Source organism: Lagenorhynchus albirostris, chromosome 1, assembly GCF_949774975.1.
Source record: "Lagenorhynchus albirostris chromosome 1, mLagAlb1.1, whole genome shotgun sequence".
Taxonomy (NCBI): domain Eukaryota; kingdom Metazoa; phylum Chordata; class Mammalia; order Artiodactyla; family Delphinidae; genus Lagenorhynchus; species Lagenorhynchus albirostris.
The window spans coordinates 178,822,888-178,844,774 of NC_083095.1; the positions used below are offsets into that span (position 1 = coordinate 178,822,888).

The 21,887-nt window shown below is 37.6% G+C and overlaps 1 protein-coding gene across 7 annotated transcripts in view; it reads left to right on the forward strand.

Annotated features, from left to right (window-relative positions):
* The window catches only part of MLLT10 (MLLT10 histone lysine methyltransferase DOT1L cofactor), a 249,207-nt gene that overhangs the window by 46,425 nt on the left and 180,895 nt on the right, over positions 1-21,887 (forward strand). For all 7 annotated transcript variants that reach the window (XM_060161293.1, XM_060161275.1, XM_060161303.1 and 4 more), the window contains one exon: positions 3,990-4,044. In XM_060161293.1, coding sequence (XP_060017276.1) covers positions 3,990-4,044 — 55 coding nt within the window. The remainder of the gene's footprint in view (positions 1-3,989; positions 4,045-21,887) is intronic.

The following is a 21,887-nucleotide window of genomic DNA, read 5'->3' on the forward strand; positions in this document are numbered from 1 at the left end:
TTTTATTCCTGATCTTAGAGGAAATGTTTTCAGCTTTTAATCATTGAGTATGATGTTAGCTGTGGGTTTTTCATATATGGCCTTTATTATGTTGAGGTAGGTTTCCTCTCTGCTCACTTTCTGGGGAGCATAAATGGACGTTGAACTTTATCAAAAGCTTTTTCTCCATATATTGAGATGATTGTATGATTTTTATTCTTCAGTTTGTTAATGTGTTATATGACACATTGATTAATTTGCAGACATTGAAAAACCCTTGCATCCCTTGGATAAATCCCACTTGATCATGGTGTATAATTCTTTTAATGTATTGTTGGATATGGTTTGCTACTGTTTTGTTGAGGATTTTTGTATCTATGTTCATCAGTGATAATGGCCTGCAATTTTTTTTTTTTTGGTGATGTCTTTGTGTGGTTTTGGTATCAGGGTGATGGTGGCCTCATAGAATGACTTTGGAAGTGTTCCTTCCTCTGCTGTTTTTTGGAATAGTTTAAGAAGGATAGGTGTTAACTCTTCTTTAAATATTCGAATGTTTGGTAGAATTCATCTGTGAAGCCATCTGGTCCTAGACTTTTGTTTGTTGGGAACTTTTATTTTTTATGTATTTTAACTTTTTTGTTTTGGCTGTACTGCATAGCTTGCGGGATCTTAGTTCCCTGACCAGAGATTGAACCCAGGCCCTCAGCAGTGAAAGTGCAGAGTCCTAACCACTGGACTGCCAGGGAATTTCCTGTTGGGAGTTTTTAAGTTACTGATTCAATTTCAGTACTTGATCTGTTCATATTTTCTACTTCTTCCTGCTTCAGTCTTGGGAGACTGTACCTTTCTAAGAATTTGTCCATCTCTTCTAGATTTTCCATTTTAGTTGTGTATAGTTGCTAGTAGTAGTAGTAGTTTATGATGCTTTGTATTTCTGTCCTGTCAGTTGTAACTTCTTTTTCATTTCTCATTTTATTGATTTCAGCCCTCTCCCTTTTTTCTTTTTAATTTTTTTTGGCCACACGCCACAGCATGTGGAAATTCCCTGCACAGGGATTGAACCTCTGCCCCCTGCAGTGGAGGTCTTAACCACTGGACCACCAGGGAAGTCCTCCCTTTTTTTCTTGATGAGTTTGGCTAAAGGTTTATCACTTGTTTATCTTTTCAAAGAACCAGCTTAGTTTTATTGATCTTTTCTGTTGTTTTTTCCATTTCTGTTTCATTTATTTTTGCTCTGATCCTTATGATTTCTTTCTTTCTACTAATGTTGGGTTTTGTTTGTTCTTCTTTCTCTAGTTGCTTTAGATGTAAAGTTAGGTTGTTTATTTGAGAGTTTTTTGTTTCCTGAGGTACAAGCTTGTATTGCTGTAAACTTCCCTTTTTTTGCAACTGCTTTTGCTGCATCCCATACGTTTTGTATCATCCTGTGTTTTTTTTTCTTTTTTGACCACATCACGTGGCTTGCGGGATCTCAGTTCCTTGTCCATGGATTGAACCTGGGCCATGACAATGAAAGCCCGGAATCCTAACCACTAGGCCACCAGGGAACTCGCTGGATCATCATGTTTTTGTTTTCATTTGTCTCTTGGTATTCTTTGATTTTCTCTTTTGATTTCGCTAGTGATCCATTGGTTGTTTAGTGGCGTATTGTTTAGCCTCCACGTGTTTGTGTTTTTCATAGTTTTTTTCTTGTAGCTGATTTCCAATTTCTTGTAGCTGATTTTTCTTGTAGCTGATTTCCAATCATAGTGTTGTAGAAGATGCTTGATATGATTTCAGTTTTCTTAAAATTTACTGAGGCTTGTTTTGTGGCCTAGTATGTACGCGATCTATCCTGGAGAATGTTGCATGTGCGCTTGAAAAGAATGTGTATTCTGCTTCTTTCGGATGGAGTGCTCATATATATAGATATACATATCTATATATATCAATTAAGTGCATCTGCTTTAGTGTGTCATTTTAGGCCAGTGTTTACTTAGTGCTTTTCTGTCTGGATGATCTGGCCATTGATGTAAGTGGGGAATTACAGTCCCTTACCATTATTGTATTCCTGTCAATTTCTCATTTTATGTTCATTAGTATTTGCCTTGTATATTTAGGTGTTTGTATGTTGGGTACGTATACTTTTACAATTGTTATATCCTCTTTTTGCACTGATCCCATGGTCATTATGTAGTGTTCTTTGTCTCTCATAACAGTCTTTATTTTAAAGTCTGTTTTGTTTGATACCGGTATTGCTGCTCCAGCTTTCTTTTCATTTTTCCATTTGCATGGAATACCTTTTCTATCCCCTCACTTTGAGTATTTGTGTGTCTCTAGATCTGAAGTGAGTCTGTTGTAGGCAGCATATATGTGGGTCTTGTTTCTGTATCCATTCAGCCAGCCCATGTCTTTTGGTTGGAGCATTTAGTCCATTTACATTTAAGGTAATTATCGATATGTATGTTCTTATTGCCATTTTGTTGTTTTGGATTTGTTTTTGTAGGTCTTTTTTTCCCATTCTTCTTCTTCTGTTGTTTTCTTCTCATGATTTGATGACTATCTTTTGGGTTATGGTTGGATTTCTTTTCCTTTTTCATGTGTATATCTATCATAGATTTCTGGCTTGCAGTTACCATGAGGATTTGGTATAGCAGTCTATATATATATACGGGATTGTTTTAAGTTGCTGATCTCTTAATTTCAAATGCATTCAAAAAACCCTGCATCTGTATTCTCCTCCCTTCATGATTACTGTTTTTTTTTTTAAAAAATTAATTAATTGTTGGCTGCATTGGGTCTTCATTGCTGCACGCAGGTTTTCTCTCTAGTTGTGGCGAGTGGGGGCTACTCTTCGTTGCAGTGTGCGGGCTTCTCATTGCGGTGGCTCCTCTTGTTGCAGAGCATGGGCTCTAGGCACGCGGGCTTCAGTAGTTGTGGCTTGCAGGCTCTAGAGTGCAGGGTCAGTAGTTGTGGCACACGGGCTTAGTTGCTCTGCGGCATGTGGGATCTTCCCGGACCAGAGCTTGAACCCGTATCCCCTGCATTGGCGGATGGATGCTTATCCACTGCACCACCAGGGAAGCCCATGATTACTGTTTCTGATATCATAGTTTACATCTAATTGTTTTGTGTATCCCTTAACTGCTTATTGTGGATATAGATGATTTTTAGTACTTTTGTCTTTTAACCCCCCTACCAGCTTATTGCGTGCTTATTCACTATTTTATTTTAATTTCTTGCTCATATTTTACTGTGTAACTCATTTATATTACTATATTATATGCTTCAAACCTCTTTGGAGAGTAAGATAGGGTACAAATAATAAGTATCATATATGATTTCTAGGAATGTAGTCTTCACAGTAAGGCAGTGCCACTGAAACTCTTTATTATTTTTACAATTATTTCAGTCCTCTTGTCAGTAGTGAAAAGAAATGGCAATACTGGCTTGGTGTTTATTTCTGGTTTTAAATTGTGGGAGTGGTAGAGAGGGATCCATAATAATTCTGAGTATCATTGGGCTGTGAATAAAAAGAGTAACTAGAATAATTAGAGCAGTTCTTTTCTTCCAAAGGCAGGTAAGCACATGTGAGATCATGCCTTCCTACTTGAATCAAAATTCTGAATTTGAGTTTGGCTCTTTATTTCAGGAGAAACCAGATCCAACTGAGTATGTAATAATCCTGGTTGATTCTACTCAGAAAGCAAAGGAGTAGAGGCACAGGTTAAAAACTGTGCCCCAATCCTATGTTGAGAGAATCTTTTTATTTTTATTAATATAACATTAGAAAAAAAATTGTGGCAGGAATTTAAATGTTAAGTAAAATTACTTTTTAAAAGTTGTTGTCTGGTACTCTGAGGAAGACCAAATGTCAAGGAGAATTACTTTGTGAGGATCTTTCTGATACACTCTTGGTGGCAACTAGTACAAATGCCACTACCATATTTTTAATAGTTTTCAAGTTACAGGGAAGATGTTATACTTTGGTAATCTGAAAAATCTCTTTGTTTCCCCCCCCCTTTTAATAGAGATGTGAACTGTGTCCTCATAAGGATGGAGCTTTAAAAAGAACAGATAATGGCGGTAAGTGCAGAGAATTCTGAGAAAAATTTTCTTGAACACTGGAGTGCAGATGTATTTTAAAATACCTGGTAATTCATATTATATCAAACTGTTTGCTGCTCAAATATTTTTAACAGTACTGGATGTAATTTTTAATTTTTAAAAATTGAAACAGCTTTTCTACTTTCTGGACAAACTTAAGTTTTGTTTTGTTTTGGTGCAGAATGATCCAGATACTTCTAATTAAAATCTTGATTTTTTTTTTTAAATGGATACAGTTTCTTATATTACTGTTGGGAAAATAAGCCACTCTTTTTTTTTCTTCGTTAGAGATAAAAATCTGTTTTATATTCTTTTCCTCCTGTTTTGCGTATTGCTAGACAAATGATGTTTTTAATGCATGTTAATTTTAACACCCTGTGGATCCTTGTTGCTTGAATATAAACAAATTTTGACTTTTCTTAAATTTTGGTGTGCTTTCATAAGACCCCTTTTGTATTTCTAATTTTTATTTCCATTTTTATTTTATTATTATTTTTTAAATAAATTTATTTATTTATTTATTTATTTATGGCTGTGTTGGGTCTTTGTTTCTGTGCGAGGGCTTTCTCTAGTGGCAAGCGGGGGCCACTCTTCATCGCGGTGCGCGGGCCTCTCACTGTCGCGGCCTCTCTTGTTGCGGAGCACAGGCTCCAGACGTGCAGGCTCAGTAGTTGTGGCTCACGGGCCCAGTTGCTCCGCGGCATGTGGGATCTTCCCAGACCAGGGCTCGAACCCGTGTCGCCTGCATTGGCAGGCAGATTCTCAACCACTGCGCCACCAGGGAAGCCCCATTTCCGTTTTTAGTTACCTTTCTTAGAGAAATCCATGTTTCTTTATAGCTCAGTACCATTCTTAAATGTGTAGACTTCAATTTATTAAACTGTGGCATTTTATGAAAATTAAGTAACTGATGGAGAAACTCAAAATAGTAGAGATAAAACTAGTACTATTTATTAGTATATACTTCCATTTTCGGAAGCCAGCTCTAAAGTATTTTTGGCATAGAATAGTTTCATGGCATGAGTAAATAAACGGGGAAAATACAATGTTTTTGACTAGCACTATATACATATATATAAATATTTAAATCTGATGTTTAGACTATAAGTCACATTATCCAAAATTTTAAATATTAAAAATCCTCGCTCCTACCCCTGTACACCATTATCTGCACAGTTTCTCAGTACAGTTTCTGCCACCAACATAGTTGCTGTTACTACGTTTTTGGATACACAAATAAATATGAGGAAACAAAAATTTTCTGCAATTTTATACAAATGGATGAATATTATATATACTCTCTTGCATCTTAAGTTTTCCTGAACAGTTTATCTATTATTAGTATAGAGCTTTCTTTATTATCATATGTTATATAATCAGCTGCCTGTTTCTACTCTTTTGCTTTTATGACTAATGCTTGTATATATATATGTCATTTTGCTTCTGTGCAAAGACATCTGTAGGTTTTTATTAATTCCCAACAGTTGAACTGTTGGGTCAGAGAGATTTTACAATTAATTTTGGTAGATATTCCCCAATTATTCTCTTTAGTGGTGGTACCAATTTGTGTTCCCAGCAGCACACATCTTTTGTAATCTAGTAGATGAAAGTTGGTGTCTCAAACCATGCATTTTGCATTTCTCTTACTATGAGTGAATCTGAGCATCTTTTCATGTTTTTAAGAGCAATTCAACTGGTATTGTCCCATATGTGATCTGTTCTTTTTCTGTTTGGTTGTTGATTTTTTCCTTTTTGATTTGTTGGAGCTTTCATAGGAGTACTTCATATATTAGGCTTTTGTGATGAGTTGGACTAGTTTTGGCCCTGTTGTTGATCTTGCTCATGTGGCTTTTTCTCATGCAGAAAATTTTGATTTTTATTTAGTTGAATTTCTTAATCTTGTCTTTCTTGGTTTCTGTGTTTTGAACCATTAGTTAAGGCTTTCCCTACTTCAAAGTTATAAAGGAATTCTTTCATGTTTTTCCTTAAGCTTTTTTTTTTTCTTGGCCACAACGCATGGCATATAGGATTGTTCGCTGACCAGCGAGTGAACCTGTGCCCCCTGCAGTGGAAATGCAGAGTCGTAACCACTGGATCACCAGGGAACTCCCTCTTCTTATATATATATATTTATATATATATATATATATATATATATTTTTTTTTTAGTAAATTTATTTATTTTATTTATTTTTGGCTACGTTGGGTCTTTGTTGTGTGTGGGCTTTCTCTAGTTGTGGCGAGCAGGGGCTACTCTTCATTGCGGTGCGTGTGCTTCTCGTGGTGGCTTCTCTTGTTGTGGAGCAGGGACTCTAGGAGCGCGGGCTTCAGTAGTTGTGGCACAGAGGCTCAGTAGTTGTGGCTCGCAGGCTCTAGAGTGCAGCCTCAGTAGTTGTGGCGCACGGGCTTAGTTGCTCTGCGGCATGTGGGATCTTCTTGGACCAGGGCTCGAATCTGTGTCCCCCTGCATTGGCAGGCGGATTCTTAACTACTGCACCACCAGGGAAGCCCCTCCCTCCTTTAGTATTTTTATAGTTTCTTTCTTTCTTTTCTTTTTTAACAGTTAATCTTTGATACATTTGGAATGTATGCAGCAAATACAATGTGAGGTATGGTTCCAACTTAATTTTTTCCTAGATGCTAAAATGCTACCATTTGTCCCATCACCATTTATTGAACAGTTCATTTTTTTATATTGATTTGCAATGCCATCTTTGTTATAGTCTAAATTTGATGTGTATTTAAAAAATTCTGACTAAATTGTGTTCCAAAATTATTTTGGAGCCTGGAATGCATTTTATTTTAGAAATGCCAATTGTATTTCCAGACTGGTTAGCGAAACCTCACAATGTACCTGATGTATATAGTATCAGTGATGCTGTTCTTTAATATCTAATACCCCTTTTTCATACCAGAAAATATGTTCCAAATTTTAGTTTTGTTTTTCTGGTGATCAGGATTAGGAATTTTTCAATTTAACTGTTACTTTTCTTCAGTGTTAATCACTCCATAGTTCTCAGTTGTTGAAGGTAAGTGTTTTAACATAGATCGGTGTGTGAAAAGTGGGTTATTATAGGCAAAGGGAGAAGTAAATGACAAAAGACACAGGTATATCAGGGATTTGCATTGTAGAGTTTGAATAGTAGGCCTTCTGAGAGGTGGAGCTGATGGTATAGGCAAGATTTTCTTTCTTTTCCCTTTCCCCTGCTCATCCTTTTCTTTCCTTCCTCCCCTCCCCTTGCCTTGGCTTGCCTTCCCTCCCTCCTTCCCCACCTTCCCCCTCCCTCTTTCTTCCGGCCCCTGCTCCACCCTTTCATACTAAGGACTTGATCCTGTTGATTATGGGGAGCCACTGAAACTGAGGAATAACGTATGAGTTTTCTGTTTTAGAAAGATCACTCTGACAGCGTTGTGGTAAATGGATTGGAAGGACATGAGACCAGACCAACTATAAAAAAGAAAGGCAGAGCTGGATCATAAGTGCATTTAACATGCTTAAAACCAGCTATATGGCCTAGCGGGTGGGGGGAGATAGAAAAAAAATAAATTATGGAGGTAATTCAGTCTGCCATTTTAGTCACTGAGCTCTAGGCAAACCTATATGGAAATCCCTTGTGAATTATTGTAAAGCTTTCCCAACCATCGCTGACAAAGACATGAAGTATACTATTATTGAGGGGGCCAGGCAAGAGGTGGTGTCGGCTTACTTATATTCTTGAAGAGGAAGTTTTAAAGTGAGTTAAGGATCGTTGATAGATACTATCTGATAGCGCAGCTAGAAGAACTTGAATAAAGCAGTGTTGTGTATTCAAAATGACGTACAGTGTCATGCACTTTCTCTATTGGGATTTTAAGGGGTTTTTCAAGGATAGTTTTGATTATACATACTGTTTTGGGTTTTGTACTCTGATGTTAGAATCTACGCTCCACAGAGGTAAGACTCTGCTTTATTGTATTAAGTCCAAGGGAGAGATACTGAGGAACTGTTTGAGTCAGAAGTAGGAGGAGGGATAAAAATGAGGGAATGGACATCAGAGATACTAAAGTGGTAAATTTTTACAGGTATATTAAAAAAAATACTTTTATTATTGAAAAAATGCTTTTATTATTGAAAAATTTCAAAAATACTTTTATTATTGAAAAATTTCAAAATATTATTGAAAAATACAAATAGAGAGAATCCCCACCTTGGTACCTAGCTTTAACAGTGACCAAGTCATGGCCAGCTGTTTCTTCTATACCCTTCCCTACCCCAGTCTTCTGATTATTTTGAATTCTGTGAGCATTTCTAGTTTACGTGTATATTTTAAAAATGCACAATATATTATCACACCTAAAATAATTGACAGGGATTTCTTAAACCCATCAAATATCTAGTCATTGTTCAGAATTTCCTGACTGTCTCCTGTTTTCTTTTATAGTTGTTGAATCAGGATCCCGTAAGGTCCATAAGCTGGATCCAAATAAGGTGCATACATTGCAGTAGCTTGGTATGTCTCTTAGGTCTCTCTGTAATCTCCTTTGTCTTCTTTCCCCCATTTGTCAGTTTACTTATGGAAAAAATCTAGGTCATTTGTCCTGTAGAGTTTGTACACAGCAGACTTTGTTGATTAATCTTAGATGGGGTGTGTGTGTGTGTGTGTGTGTGTGTGTGTGTGTGTTAACATGTCACTTTGTTCCATGTATTTTCTGTACATTAGTAGTTAGATATATTCAGAGACTTGATCATAATCAGTTTATTGTGGGGACAGTCAAGAATACTTCATAGATAGTGTTGTATATTTCCTTCAGGAGGCATATGATATTTGTTTTGTGTGTGTGTGTGTGTGTGTGTGTGTGTGTGTGTTAACAACTGTTTATCAGTGTCTAGATGCATTTTCAGATTCAGCAACGTTGCAGTCTGTATTAGTACTTCATTCCTCTTTATGGCTGATTGATACCCCATTGTATATATACAGGCCACATTTTATCTGTCCTTTCATTCGTTGAAAGACATTTGGGTTGTATCCATCTCTTTGCTGTTGTGAATAGTGCTGCTGTGAACACTGGTATAGATGTTAGAACATTGGTATTTTGGGGGGTATATACTAGTGGCATTGATGGGTCATATGATGCTTCTGTATTTAACTTTTCAAGGAACCACCAAACTGGTTTTCATAGTGGCTACACCATTTTTACATTCCCACAAGCAGTGTATGAGGGATCCATTTCCTTCTCATTATCACCAACACTTAATATTTTCTGAATTTTTAGATTATAGCTATCTTAGTGGATATGAAGTGGTACCTCATTGTGTTTTTTTTTTTTTTTTTTGTGGTACGCAGGCCTCTCACTGCTGTGGCCTCTCCCGTTGCGGAGCACAGGCTCCGGACGCACAGGCTCAGCGGCCATGGCTCACGGGCCCAGCTGCTCCGCGGCATGTGGGATCTTCCCGGACCGGGGCACAAACCCGTGTCCCCTGCTTTGGCAGGGGGACTCTCAACCACTACGCCACCAGGGAAGCCCTCATTGTGGTTTTGATTTGCATTTCTCTAATCATGAATGATGAGTGCTTGTTGGCCATTTGTAAATCTTCTTTGGAAAAATACCTGTTCGTATTCTTTTTTTTTTTTTTTTTTTGGCTGTGTCGGGCGTTCCCCGACCAGGGATCGAACCCATGCCCTCCTGCAGTGGAAGTGTGGAGTCTTAACCACTGGACTGCCAGGGAAGTCCCCCTGTTCATATTCTTCGTCCATTTTGTAATTGGGTTGTTTGTCTTTTTTTTTGTTGAGCTATAAGAGTTCCTTTACATCTTCTGGATTCTAGACACCTATCAGAGATGCATGATTTACAAATCTTTTCTCCCACTCTGTGGGTTGTTTTTTCATTTTCTTTATATTGTCCGTTGATTCACTATAGTTTTTAATTTGATGAAGTCCAATTTATCTAATTTTTCTTTTGTTGCTTATGCTTTTAGTGTCCTAAGAATCCATTACTACCCGAAGTTATAAAGATTTTACACCCATTTCCTTCCTTAGAGTTTTATGTTTTTAGCTCTTTTTAGGTTGTTGATCCATTAAAAAAATTTTTTTTTCTTTATTTTAACAGACAAGGAAGTTGACACACTTCATGGTTGAAGTCCTAATCCCCAGCTGCTCAGAATGTGACTACATTCAGAGATAGGATCTTTTTTTCCTTTTTCTTTTGGCTGTGCTGTGCAGCATGCAGGATCCTAGTTCCCCAACCAGAGATCGAACCTGTGTCCCCTGCAGTGGAAGCACAGAGTCCTAACCACTGGACTGCTAGGGAATTCCCCTGTTGATCTGCTTTGAGTTTTTGTTTTGTTTTGTTCTTTTGGCTGCTTTGGGTCTTTGTTGCTGCGTGCGGGCTTTCTCTAGTTGTGGTGAGCAGGGGCTACTCTTCGTTGCAGTGCACGGGCTTTTCTCATTGCAGCGGCTTCTCTTGTTGTGGAGCATGGGCTCTAAAGTGCAGGCTCAGCAGTTGTGGCGCATGGGCTTAGTTGTTCCATGACATGTAGGATCTTCCTGGACCAGGGATTGAACCTGTGTCCCCTGCATTGGCAGGCGGATTCTTAACCACTGTGCCACCAGTGAAGACCATTTTGAGTTAATTTTTGTATATGATGCGAGTTAGGGGTCCAACTTCATTTTTTTTTCTTGTGGGTATCCAGATGTCCCAGCACCATTTGTTGAAGAGACTGTTCTTTCCCCCATTGAATGGTCTTGGTATCCTTGTTAAAAATCAGTTGGCTATATATGCATGGGTTTATTCCTGGACTCTATTATATCCTATTGCTCTTTTTATGTATTCTTATGCCAGTGCACACTGTTGTGATGACTGTAGCTTTGGTAATAAGTTTTGAAATTGGGAAGTTTGTTCCAATTTTACTCTTTTTTTTTCAATATTGCTTTGGCTCCTTGTGTTCTATGGAAATTCCATATGAATTCAAGGATTGTGAAAAAGGCCATTGGAATTTTGGTAAGGGGTTGCATTGCATCTGTAGATTGCTTTGGATAGTATTGCTGTCTTAACAATATTAAGTCTTCCATAATATGAACACAGGATGTCTTTCCATTTATTTATGTCTTTAAGTTCTTTCAGCAATGTTTTATAGTTTTCAGTGTAAAAATCTTGAATGAGATCATCCTGGCCTGTTGTAGACACTCAATCCAATGACAGATGTCCTTGTGAAAGTATGTGGAGGCACAGAGATGGGGAGATGGCCATGTGAAGACTAAGGTTAAAAAAACAAAAGAGTAAGGTGGACATTGGAGTAATGTAGCTATAAACCAAGAAATGTCAAGGATTGTGAGAGCCACGAGGAGGTAGGAGAGAAGCATGTTGATTTTGGACTTAGAGCTTCCAGAACTGTGAGAGAATGTATTTCTGTTTTCTTAAGCTACCAAATTTGTTGACATTTTTTATGGCTGTTCTAGGACACTGATACACTTGTTTTGAGAATATTTGCATTTATATTCATAAGGGGTATTGGGCTGTTATTTTGTTTTCTTATGTTTGTCTGACCTTGGGGGCATTTGCTATCATACTGGCCTCATAGAATGAGCTAGGAAGTGTTCCCTCTTCAAGATTTTTGGAAGAGTTTGAGAAGGATTTTTGTTAATATTTCTTTAAATGTTTGGTAGAATTCACTTATGAAGGCATCTGGTCCAGGGCTTTTCTTTGTGGGGAGGTTTTTGCTTGTTGGTTGATTCAATCTCTTGTTATAGGTCTGTTCAGATTTTCTCTTCCTTTTTTTTTGTGGTATGCGGGCCTCTCACTGCTGTGGCCTCTCCCGTTGCGGAGCACAGGCTCCGGACGCGCAGGCTCAGCGGCCATGGCTCACGGGCCCAGCCGCTCTGCGGCATGTGGGATCTTTCAGGACTGGGGCTCGAACCCGTGTCCCTTGCATCGGCAGGTGGACTCTCAACCACGGCGCCACCAGGGAAGCCCTGATTTTCTCTTTCTTGAGTCAGCTTTGTTAGTTTGTGTTTCTAGGAATTTGTCCATTTCCTATAGGTTATCTAATTTGTTGGTCTGTATTTGCTCATGGTGTTCTCTTATAATTCTCTTTCCTTTTGTTAAGGTCAGTAATAATGTTCGCACTCTTATTTCTGAATTTAGTAATTTGAGTCCTTTTTTTTCTTAGTCAATCTAAAAGTTTGTCAATTTTGTTGATCTTTTCAAAGAACTTTTGGTTTTGTTGATTGTCCCTGTTATTTTTCTATTCTCATTTTATCTCTGATTTTTACACCTTTCTTCCTTCTGCTGGCTTTGGGTTTAGTTTGCTCTTTTTCTAGCTCCTTAGCATAGGTATATAATTAGTTTATGAATTTGAGATCATCTTTTTTTTTTTTGATTAATTAATTAATTTTTGCTGTGTTGGGTCTTCGTTTCTATGCGAGGGCTTTCTCTAGTTGTGGTAAGCGGGGGCCACTCTTCATCACGGTGCGTGGGCCTCTCACTATCGTGGCCTTTCTTTTTGTGGAGCACAAGGTCCAGACGCGCAGGCTCAGTAGTTGTGGCTCACGGGCCTAGTTGCTCCGCGACATGTGGGATCCTCCCAGACCAGGGCTCGAACCTGTGTCCCCTGCATTAGCAGGCAGATTCTCAACCACTGCACCACCAGGGAAGCCCCATTTTTGCTTTGTTTTAAACAGCTTTATTAGGAGATGGTTTATGTCATGTGTTTCACTTATTTGAAGTGTGCAACAGTTTTTTTTTAAGTATTTACAGTTATGTGCAACACACCACAGTCAATTTTAGAACATTTTCATCACTTCAAAAAGAAACCCTGTTTGTTTGTTTTTGTATAGGACAGGGAACTGTATAAATATCTTGTAATAAACTATAATGGAAAAGAATCTGAAAAACAATATATATGTATATAAAACTGAATCATTTTGCTGTACACCAGACACTAAGACAAAATTGTAAATCAGCGATACTTCAATTAAAAAAACAAAAGAAACCCTGTATTTTTAAACTATCACTCCCTTATCTGTCCACCCTACCCCATTTCACCCCCTCAAGCATCTTCTTTCCAACATAGATATTTACAGGTATGAATTTAACTCTGAGTGCTGCTTCCTGTGTATCACATGAGGTTTTGTATATTGTGTTTTTCATTTGTCTTAGGGTATTTTCTAGTTTCCATTGTGGTTTCTTCTTTGACTCATTGGTTATTTAAGAGATATTGTTTAATTTCCATGTATTTGTGAATTTTCCAGTTTTCCTTCTGTTGTGGATTTGTATTTTCATTCCACTGTGGATTGATAAAATCTGATTTCAGATCTTTTCAAATTTATTGACACTAGTTTTGTGACCTGAATTAATTGTGATCTTGGAGAATGTTCATGGGTATTTGAGAAGAATGTGTATTTTGCTGTTTTTATTTCAGTGTTCTATATATATATATATTGGGCCTAGATGTATTGTAGTGTTATTCAATTCTTCGATTTATTTACTGATTTTCTGATAAGTTCTATCCATTATTGAAACTTGGGTACTGAAATTTCCAGCTATTACTAAAGAATGGTCTGTTTCTCCCTTCAGTTTTGTTCATTTTTGTTTCATGTATTTTGGAGCTCTGATGTTCGGTGCATATATGTTTATCATTGTTTTATCTTGGCGTTTTTAAAAAAATTTTTGACTGCTTTGGGTACTCATTGCTGTGCACGGGCTTTCTTTAGTTGCGGTGAGCGGGGGCTACTCTTCGTTGTGGTGCATGGGCTTCTCATTGTGGTGGCTTCTCGTTGTGGAGCACAGGCACAATAGTTATGGCTCGCAGGCTCTAGAGTGCAGGCTCAGTAGTTGTGGCGCACGGGCTTAGTTGCTCCACGGCATGTGGGATCTTCCCCGACCAGGGCTCGAACCCATGTCCCCTGCATTGGCAGGAGGATTTTTAACCACTGCACCACTAGGGAAGCCCTTTGGTGTTTTTTAAAAAATAAATTTATTTATTTATTTTTGGCTGTGTTGGGTCTTCATTGCTGCACGTGGGCTTTCTCTAGTTGTGGCAAGTGGGGGCTACTCTTCTTTGCGGTGTGCGGGCTTCTCATTGCGGTGGCTTCTCTTGTTGCGGAGCACGGGCTCTAGGCGTGCAGGCTTCAGTAGTTGCAGCACGTGGGCTCAGTAGCTGTGGCCCACAGGCTTAGTTGCTCCGTGGCATGTGGGATCTTCCTGGACCAGGGATCGAACCTGTGTCCCCTGCATTGGCAGGTGGATTCTTAACCCTTGTGCCACCAGGGAAGTCCCTCTTCTTGGTGTTTTGACCTGTTTTTCAATATATAATGTTCTTCTCTGTTCCTTGTAACAGGTTTTAATTCTTATTTCATTTTCCATATATATATTTCTAGTAGCTATCCTGGGGATTGCAATTAACTTCTTAAACTTATAACACCCTGAGAAACACCCAGGTTAGGGGATACAAAGGCAAATGCCTTGAGTCAGTCCTTTGGGTTCTTTCTGTCCCCCTCCCACAGTTAGGTCAAAACTTAAAATCACAGTTCTTTGAGAACAAGCTCTGCTCAACCTCTTTTGGAACCAGGGACCAGAGTTTGGCACTAGGAACGTGGGGTGCTGTCTTCAAGACCATTGTCAAGCCAATGAGGGGTAGAGCCAGGGCAAGTAAAAATGACGCAAAACTCTTACTGTTTTTAAGTTGCCTCTTTCTTTTTTTTTTTTTTGTTTGGTTTTGGCCACGCAGTGTGGCATGTGGGATCTTAGTTCCCCGACCAGGGATTGAAGCCATGCCCTCTGCAGTGGAAGTGCAGAGTCTGGACCACTAGGGAAGTCCCAGGTTGCCTCTTTCTTTATTTTTTACTTGGGTGCATAAACTTTTGACTATCTTCCAGAGTTCTGACAAAGTTGATTGTGACATTTTATTCTCCATTTTCTGGTGTTTCTGTGACAGCACAGGCTCTTGGAGATGCCATAAGTCCAAATGCTTCATTTTTAACTCTTATTTACCAGTTTTCAAGAGACAGGTATATTATTTGGTTGCCAGTAACAGAAATAGATTCTGGATAACTGAAGCAAAAATAATATATGAAAAGATATAACTCACAGACTTCAGGAAAAATTGAGTGCTCGAGTGTTTGCATTTTGGAGTGACTGGAACCAGAAATGAATAGAATCTCCTGAAGCGTGGTATTCTAACAAGAAGAGGAAATGGATACTGAATAAGCTTTTTTTAAAAAAAATTTATTTATTAAATTTATTTATTTTTGGCTGCGTTGTGTCTTCGTTGCTGCACCCGGCTTTCTCTAGTTGCAGTGAGCGGGGGCTCCTCTTATTTGCGGTGTGCGGGCCTCTCATTGCGGTGGCCTCTCTTGTTACGGAGCACGGGCTCTAGGCACACGGGCTTCAGTAGTTGTGGTTCATGGGCTCTAGAGCGCAGGCTCAGTAGTTGTGGTGCACAGACTTAGTTGCTCCGCGGCATGTGGGATCTTCCTGGACCAGAGCTCGAACCCATGTCCCCTGCATTGGCAGGCGGATTCTTAACCACTGTGCCACCACAGAAGCCCGTGAATAAGCTTAAATCATGGCTATCTACAGTAGTATCATATGACTTAATGGATGTGGGTTGAGATGAGGGAAGGGAGCTGCTCAGATTTCTCTGTGGACAGCTGAATGTTGATGGTCTTAACTGAGGTAGAGAGTGTTGGGCAGAGGGTTGTTTTGGGAGTAAAGATCAATGTTGAGATATACTTTTCATGTGTTGAGTTTAAGGTGATGGTGAGATTGCTGAAAAATGTATATGTCAGTAGGAAATTGGATATAATTACCAGCTTTTAGCTCTTACTGTTCCTGCTTCCTTACCATGTAGTTTCCTTCCTGGGGAGGTTACTGCATTCTTGATATCTGTCCGGAGCTATTTTCTGCATACATAAACATTTTTTACACAAATGTAGGATATAGTGTTTTATGAATTGCTTCTTCATTTAATAATATACCTTGGAGATCATTGCACATAAGTAATAAAAAACTCTCATATACATCTGCAAGATACTTAATTGTAAAAATGAACCGTAATTTATTTAACCATTCTCTTGATGAACATTTAGTTATTATTATTATTTTTAAACAGTACTGCAGTGAATAACCATGTACAATGTAATCATGGATAAGTGGGTGATTAGCTATAGGCAAAAATTCCTAGAAGTGGGATTGCTGGGTCAGAGGGTATGTGCATCTGAAATTTCAGTGGATTTTGCCTAATTCCCCGCTATTGAGATGTACTAATTCACAGTATATTCACAATACATGCAAAGAGCCTGTTTTCATCATATTTTCCTCAGCACAGTTGCATGACCACCCGAGTCAGTTTCAGTTCTGGATTGTTGGTCAGACTCACAAGTCACAATCGGCTTTTCCAGCACCAAATATACTATAAAGGAAAAGCATACTCTGTTGCGATACAGAGGCCTCCAAACTCTGATGCAGGTTTTGATGTTTCCAGCATTTTGATTGTAAGGTTGACAAGAAGCTAATGCGAGTGCAGGTCCCATTAGCAGAGGGAAGCCTCCAGGTTTGGGGACCCTCAGTTTAAATATGCCTACTTGCCATATACCCTCTGTATCTGTAAGTGGCTAGCTCTTTTATTTTAATGTAGTATAGACTATAAATTATAAGTTATACAATATACATTCCTGACAGCCAAGTACAGCAGGCTAAAGAGCATTCTTGGATACATTATTAGTACATGGCAGACACTATAGGACTCTCGTCTATCTTCAGGGTTGATCTTGCAAGAACTGTGAAGATATTTTCTTCAGGGGCCTGAAAGAGAGATTCAAAATACAGCTTTTAACTCTTTCCATCTGTCAGTATTAAGAATCTTTTTATATTTGCCATTCTGGTAGGTAAGAATTATGTAAAGCTAGCCTTAATCTGTATTTCTCTTATTATGAGAGAAGTTGAGCAACTTTTCATATGCTTAAAAGCTATTTGTATTTTCTTTATGTGAAGTATTCATTCATATTGTTAGCTCATTTTCCTCTTGGTACATTCCTCATGGCACATTTTTTTTTTAATATTTATTTATTTATTTTGGCTGTGCCAGGTCTTAGGTGCAATATGTGGGATCTTTTAGTTGCAGCATGTGGACTTCTTAGTTGTGGCACACGGACTCTTAGTTGCGGCATGTGGGCTTCTTAGTTGCGGCATGTGGGCTTCTTAGTTGTGGCATGCGGACTCTTAGTTGTGGCATGCATGTGGGATCTAGGTCCCCCACCAGGAATCGAACCTAGGCCCCCTGCCTTGGGACCGCAGAGTCTTACCCACTGGACCACCAGGGAAGTCCTGGCAGATTTGTTGTGTAAGAACTCTTAATGTATTATGGAAATTAGTCCTTTGTCTGGGGTATTGCAGAATTTTTTCCTCCTAGATGGTGGTTTGTGTTTTGATTTTGCTTTTGGCCATACAGAAATTTAAGTTTATAATCATGCTTATTATTATTATTAACAAATATTTTCCTAATTTTGTAGCACACTAGAAGGACTGTTTTCTACACCAAGATTATTTTAAACTTTTTGTACATTTTTTTCTAGTAGGTGGTTAAAAAAAAATTTAGATTGTTGATCCATCCAGAATTTATTGTAATGTAAGCTGTGAGGTATGGAGCTATTTATTTTTCACCTAGATGACTATCCATTTGTTCCAAATACCTATTTTGAATAATCTGTTTTCCCTTGTTGATTCCAAACGACACTTTTTTAAATACAAAGTTCACATGTGATTTGACTTTAATTTCTGGACTTTCATTGTATTCAGTGATGTGTCTTTTTATGGGCCAGCACCACACTGTTTTAATTGTTTTAGTTTTATATCTTGCAGATATAGCCCTTCCTTATTACTGTCTTCCTCCTCCTCCCTTCTTTTTTCTTCTCTCCCACATTTTCTTGTCTTTAAAATTTTTTTTAATTTAAAAAAACTACTAATGGTGTTTTGGCTCTACTCGTTTAATTTTCCTTTAGGAAACTTTTTAATCAGTTTGTTTAATTTGTTTTAATTAATTTTTTGTTTTGGAATAATTAAAAAAATTAAAAAAACAGATTTAATTAATTAATTAATATTTTGCCTGCGTTGGGTCTTTCGTTGCTGTGTGCGGGCTTTCTCTAGTTGTGGCGTGTGGGCTTCTCTCTAGTTGTGGTGCATGGGCTTCTCTCTAGTTGTGGCACTTGGGCTACAGAGCGTGTGGGCTCTGTAGTTGTGGCACGCGGGCTCCATAGTTGCGGTGCATGGGCTTAGTGGCCCTGCGGCAGGTGAGATCTTAGGTCCCCAACCAGGGATTGAACCTGCATCCCCTGCATTGGAAGGCGGATTCTTAACCGTTGGACTACCAGGGAAGTTCCAGTTCCTGTATACCCTTTACCCAGTTTCTCCCATTATTAACTTTTTACATTACTGTGGTATATCTGTGAAAACTAAGAAACTGACAATGATATATTACTATTAACTGAATGCTACACTTTAAAACAGTTTTCATCAATTTTTGTCATTAATGTCCTTTTGCATTTAGTTGCCATGTCTCCTGATCTCCTCTGGTCTATAGCAATTTCTCAGTCTTTTCTTGTTTTTCATGACCTTGACAGTCTTGAGGAATACTGGCCAGGTACCTGTTGAATGTCCCCAATCTCCATTTGTCTGATGTTTTTCTCATGATTAGATTGGATTTATGGGTTTGGGGAAAGAATACCACAAAAGTTAAGTCCTTGTCTCATCATATCTTATCCAGGGTACAGATATCCATATGAAATCACTGATATGAAAAAAATACTCAACATTACCACAGTGAGATGACAGGACACCCATTAGAATGGCTACTATTTAAAAAAAAAAAAAGCAAACCCAGTGTTAGTGAGGCTGTGGAGAAATTGGAACCCTTGTACACTCTTGGTGGAATTGTAAAATGTTGTAACCGCTATGGAAAACAGTATGGAGTTCCTTCAAAAAATTTAAAAAGGACTACCATAAAAAAAAATGATCCAGCAATTCCACTTCCAAGTATATATCTGAAAGCAGAGTCTCTTAAGAGGTTTGTGTGCTCATGTTCATAGCAGCACTATTTGCAGTAGCCAAGAAGTATAAGCAACTCAAATGTCTATCAGTGGATTAATGGATAAGCAAAATGTGGTATATACATAAAATGGGATATTATTCAGTCTTAAAAAGGAGGGGAATTCTGCAGTGTGCCACAACATGGTTGAACCTTAAGATCATTATTGTTAAGTGAAATAAGCCAGTCACAAAGGACAAATACTGTATGATTCCACAATATAAGGTGCTTAGTTAAATTCATAGAGACAGAAAGTGTAATGGTGGTTACTAGGGTTTGGAGGGAGGGGTAGAAAGGGAATGGGTGTTTATTGGATATTGATTTGCAAGATAAAAAAGTTCTGGAGATCTGTCTCACAACAACGTGAATATACTTAACATTACTGAACTGTACACTTAAAGCATGGTTAATACACTGAATTTGGTTATGTGCTTTAAAAAATTACAGTAAAAGTAAATCTTTATCATCTTATTTATTTATTTTTTGCCTTAATACTTTGGCCAGGACTTACAACACAACATTGAATAGAAGTGGTGATAGCAAGCATTCTTTTTCTCCATTTCAAAGACATTGTGTTGAGCATTTCACCATTAATTATGCTGATATGTGTATATTTTATTAAAAATTTTTTTTTTTGTTGTTGTTTTTTGGCCACACCACGGAGCTTGCAGGATCTTAGTTCCCTGACCAGGGATTGGGCCATGGCAGTGAATGCGCTGAGTCCAAACTACTGGACCACTAGGGAATTCCCTGTTTTGGTTTTTTCTTGGCTTTTGTTTAGTTTTTGGGTAACTATTTCTACCCTGATACGAGTTTTTTTTTTTTTTTAATCAAGAATAGATACACACTACTATATATAAAACAGATAAACAAGGACCTATTGTATAACACAGGGAACTATATTCAATATCTTGTAATAACAGATGATGGAAAAGAATCTGAAAAAAGAATATTATATATATATATAAAATACGTCTGAATCACTTTGCTGTACACCTGAAACTAACACTAACATTGTAAATCAATTGTACTTCAATTAAAAAAAAAGAGAGGAGATATTTTTGTGTCTACTGAGATGATATAATTGTTCTACCTTATTCTGTTAGGAATTGATTCAGTTTTGAATGTTAAATATACCTTGTTTTCCTAGAGTAAGCTCAAATTGTTATTCTGGGATTCAGTTGGCTATTTATAATTTTGGCACCCGTGTTTACGAGGGACATTAGTATGTAATTTTTTTTTCTTATTATGGCCTTGTCAGATTTTGATTTCAACGTTATGAGGATGTCATAACAGGTTAGGAAGTATTCTCTCTTTTTTTATTTTCTGGAAGCATTTGTATAAGGTTGGCACATTTTATCCCTGGTGTTTGATAGGATGCTCTGGCAAACCTGTCTGTGTCTTGAGTTTTCCAAAATTATAATTATGTATTTATTTTCTTTAGTGATTAAAGAACTGTTTAAAATTTCTTTCTTTCTTTTTTTTTTGCGGTACGCGGGCCTCTCACTGCCGTGGCCTCTCTCGTTGCGGAGCACAGGCTCCGGATGCGCAGGCTCAGCGGCCATGGCTCACGGGCCCAGCCGCTCCGCGGCATGTGGGATCCTCTCGGACCGGGGCACGAACCCATGTCGCCTCCATCGGCAGGCGGACTCTCAACCACTGCACCACCAGGGAAGCCCCTAAAATTTCTATTTTTTATTGTGGTTAGTTTTGATAAGTTATACTTTTGGGGAATCCATCAGTTTCACATCTAAATTTTAAAATTACTGGCAAAAGTTCTTCATTACCTTCTTACTATCTGCAGAGTTAAAATGTCCTTGGTTATTAGTGCCATCTCTTTTTTCCTAAGTTAGTCTAGTGATGGGTTTACCCATATGTCTTTATTTACAAGAAGCTGTTAATACTTGCAAATATTTTTATTTTCTTCTACTTTTTTGGGGTTTATTTAGCTATTTTTAAAAATTTTAAGATGCAAATTTATTTAGCTCATTAAGTTCCAGTCTTTCTAATACTGCTTTAAAAACCTTATTTCTAGGGAGAAATTTAGTTTAACCTACAACTTAGATATTATTTTTATCATAAGTTAAAACTTTTATAATTTCCTTTCTAATTACTACTTTGACCTATTGATAATTAAGATGTTTATTTCTTAATTTCCAAATACATGAGTATTTTTATCTTTATTATCGATTTCTAGTTTAATTTCACCATTGTCAGAAAACATACTCTTTGATTTTAATCCTATGGAATGTTATCAGACTTGGTTTATGGATAGGATATGGTCAGTTTTTAAAGAAGTTCTCTGTGTGCTTTTAAAAAGTTCTGTGGTTTTGGAATGTAGTATTTTATATAAATCTGCATTTACATAAAATTTGATATTTGGTTTGTTGCATTTGATATTTGGGTTGTTAACAGTTTCCGTATCCTTTCTGATTTGTTGAATGTGTTCTATCATTTACCAAGAAAGGTATGCTAATATTTCTCATTGTAATTGTGTAGTCTCAGTTTTTGCCTTATATGTTTTGATGATGTTATTAAATGCATGCATATTTACTATTACTCTCTCTTACTTAAGAATTGATTTTTTTTTCATTGTGGAATACTCTTTTTCTCTGGTGCTATTTTTTACCTCAAAGTATGTATATTTCAACTTATATTAACATAACTACCTCAGCTTTCTATCAGTTTTTGTTTTCAAATGGTATATCTTCTTTTTAGTTTTAATTTTTCTTTATTTGAATGTGTTAGATTTGTCTCTTGTTAA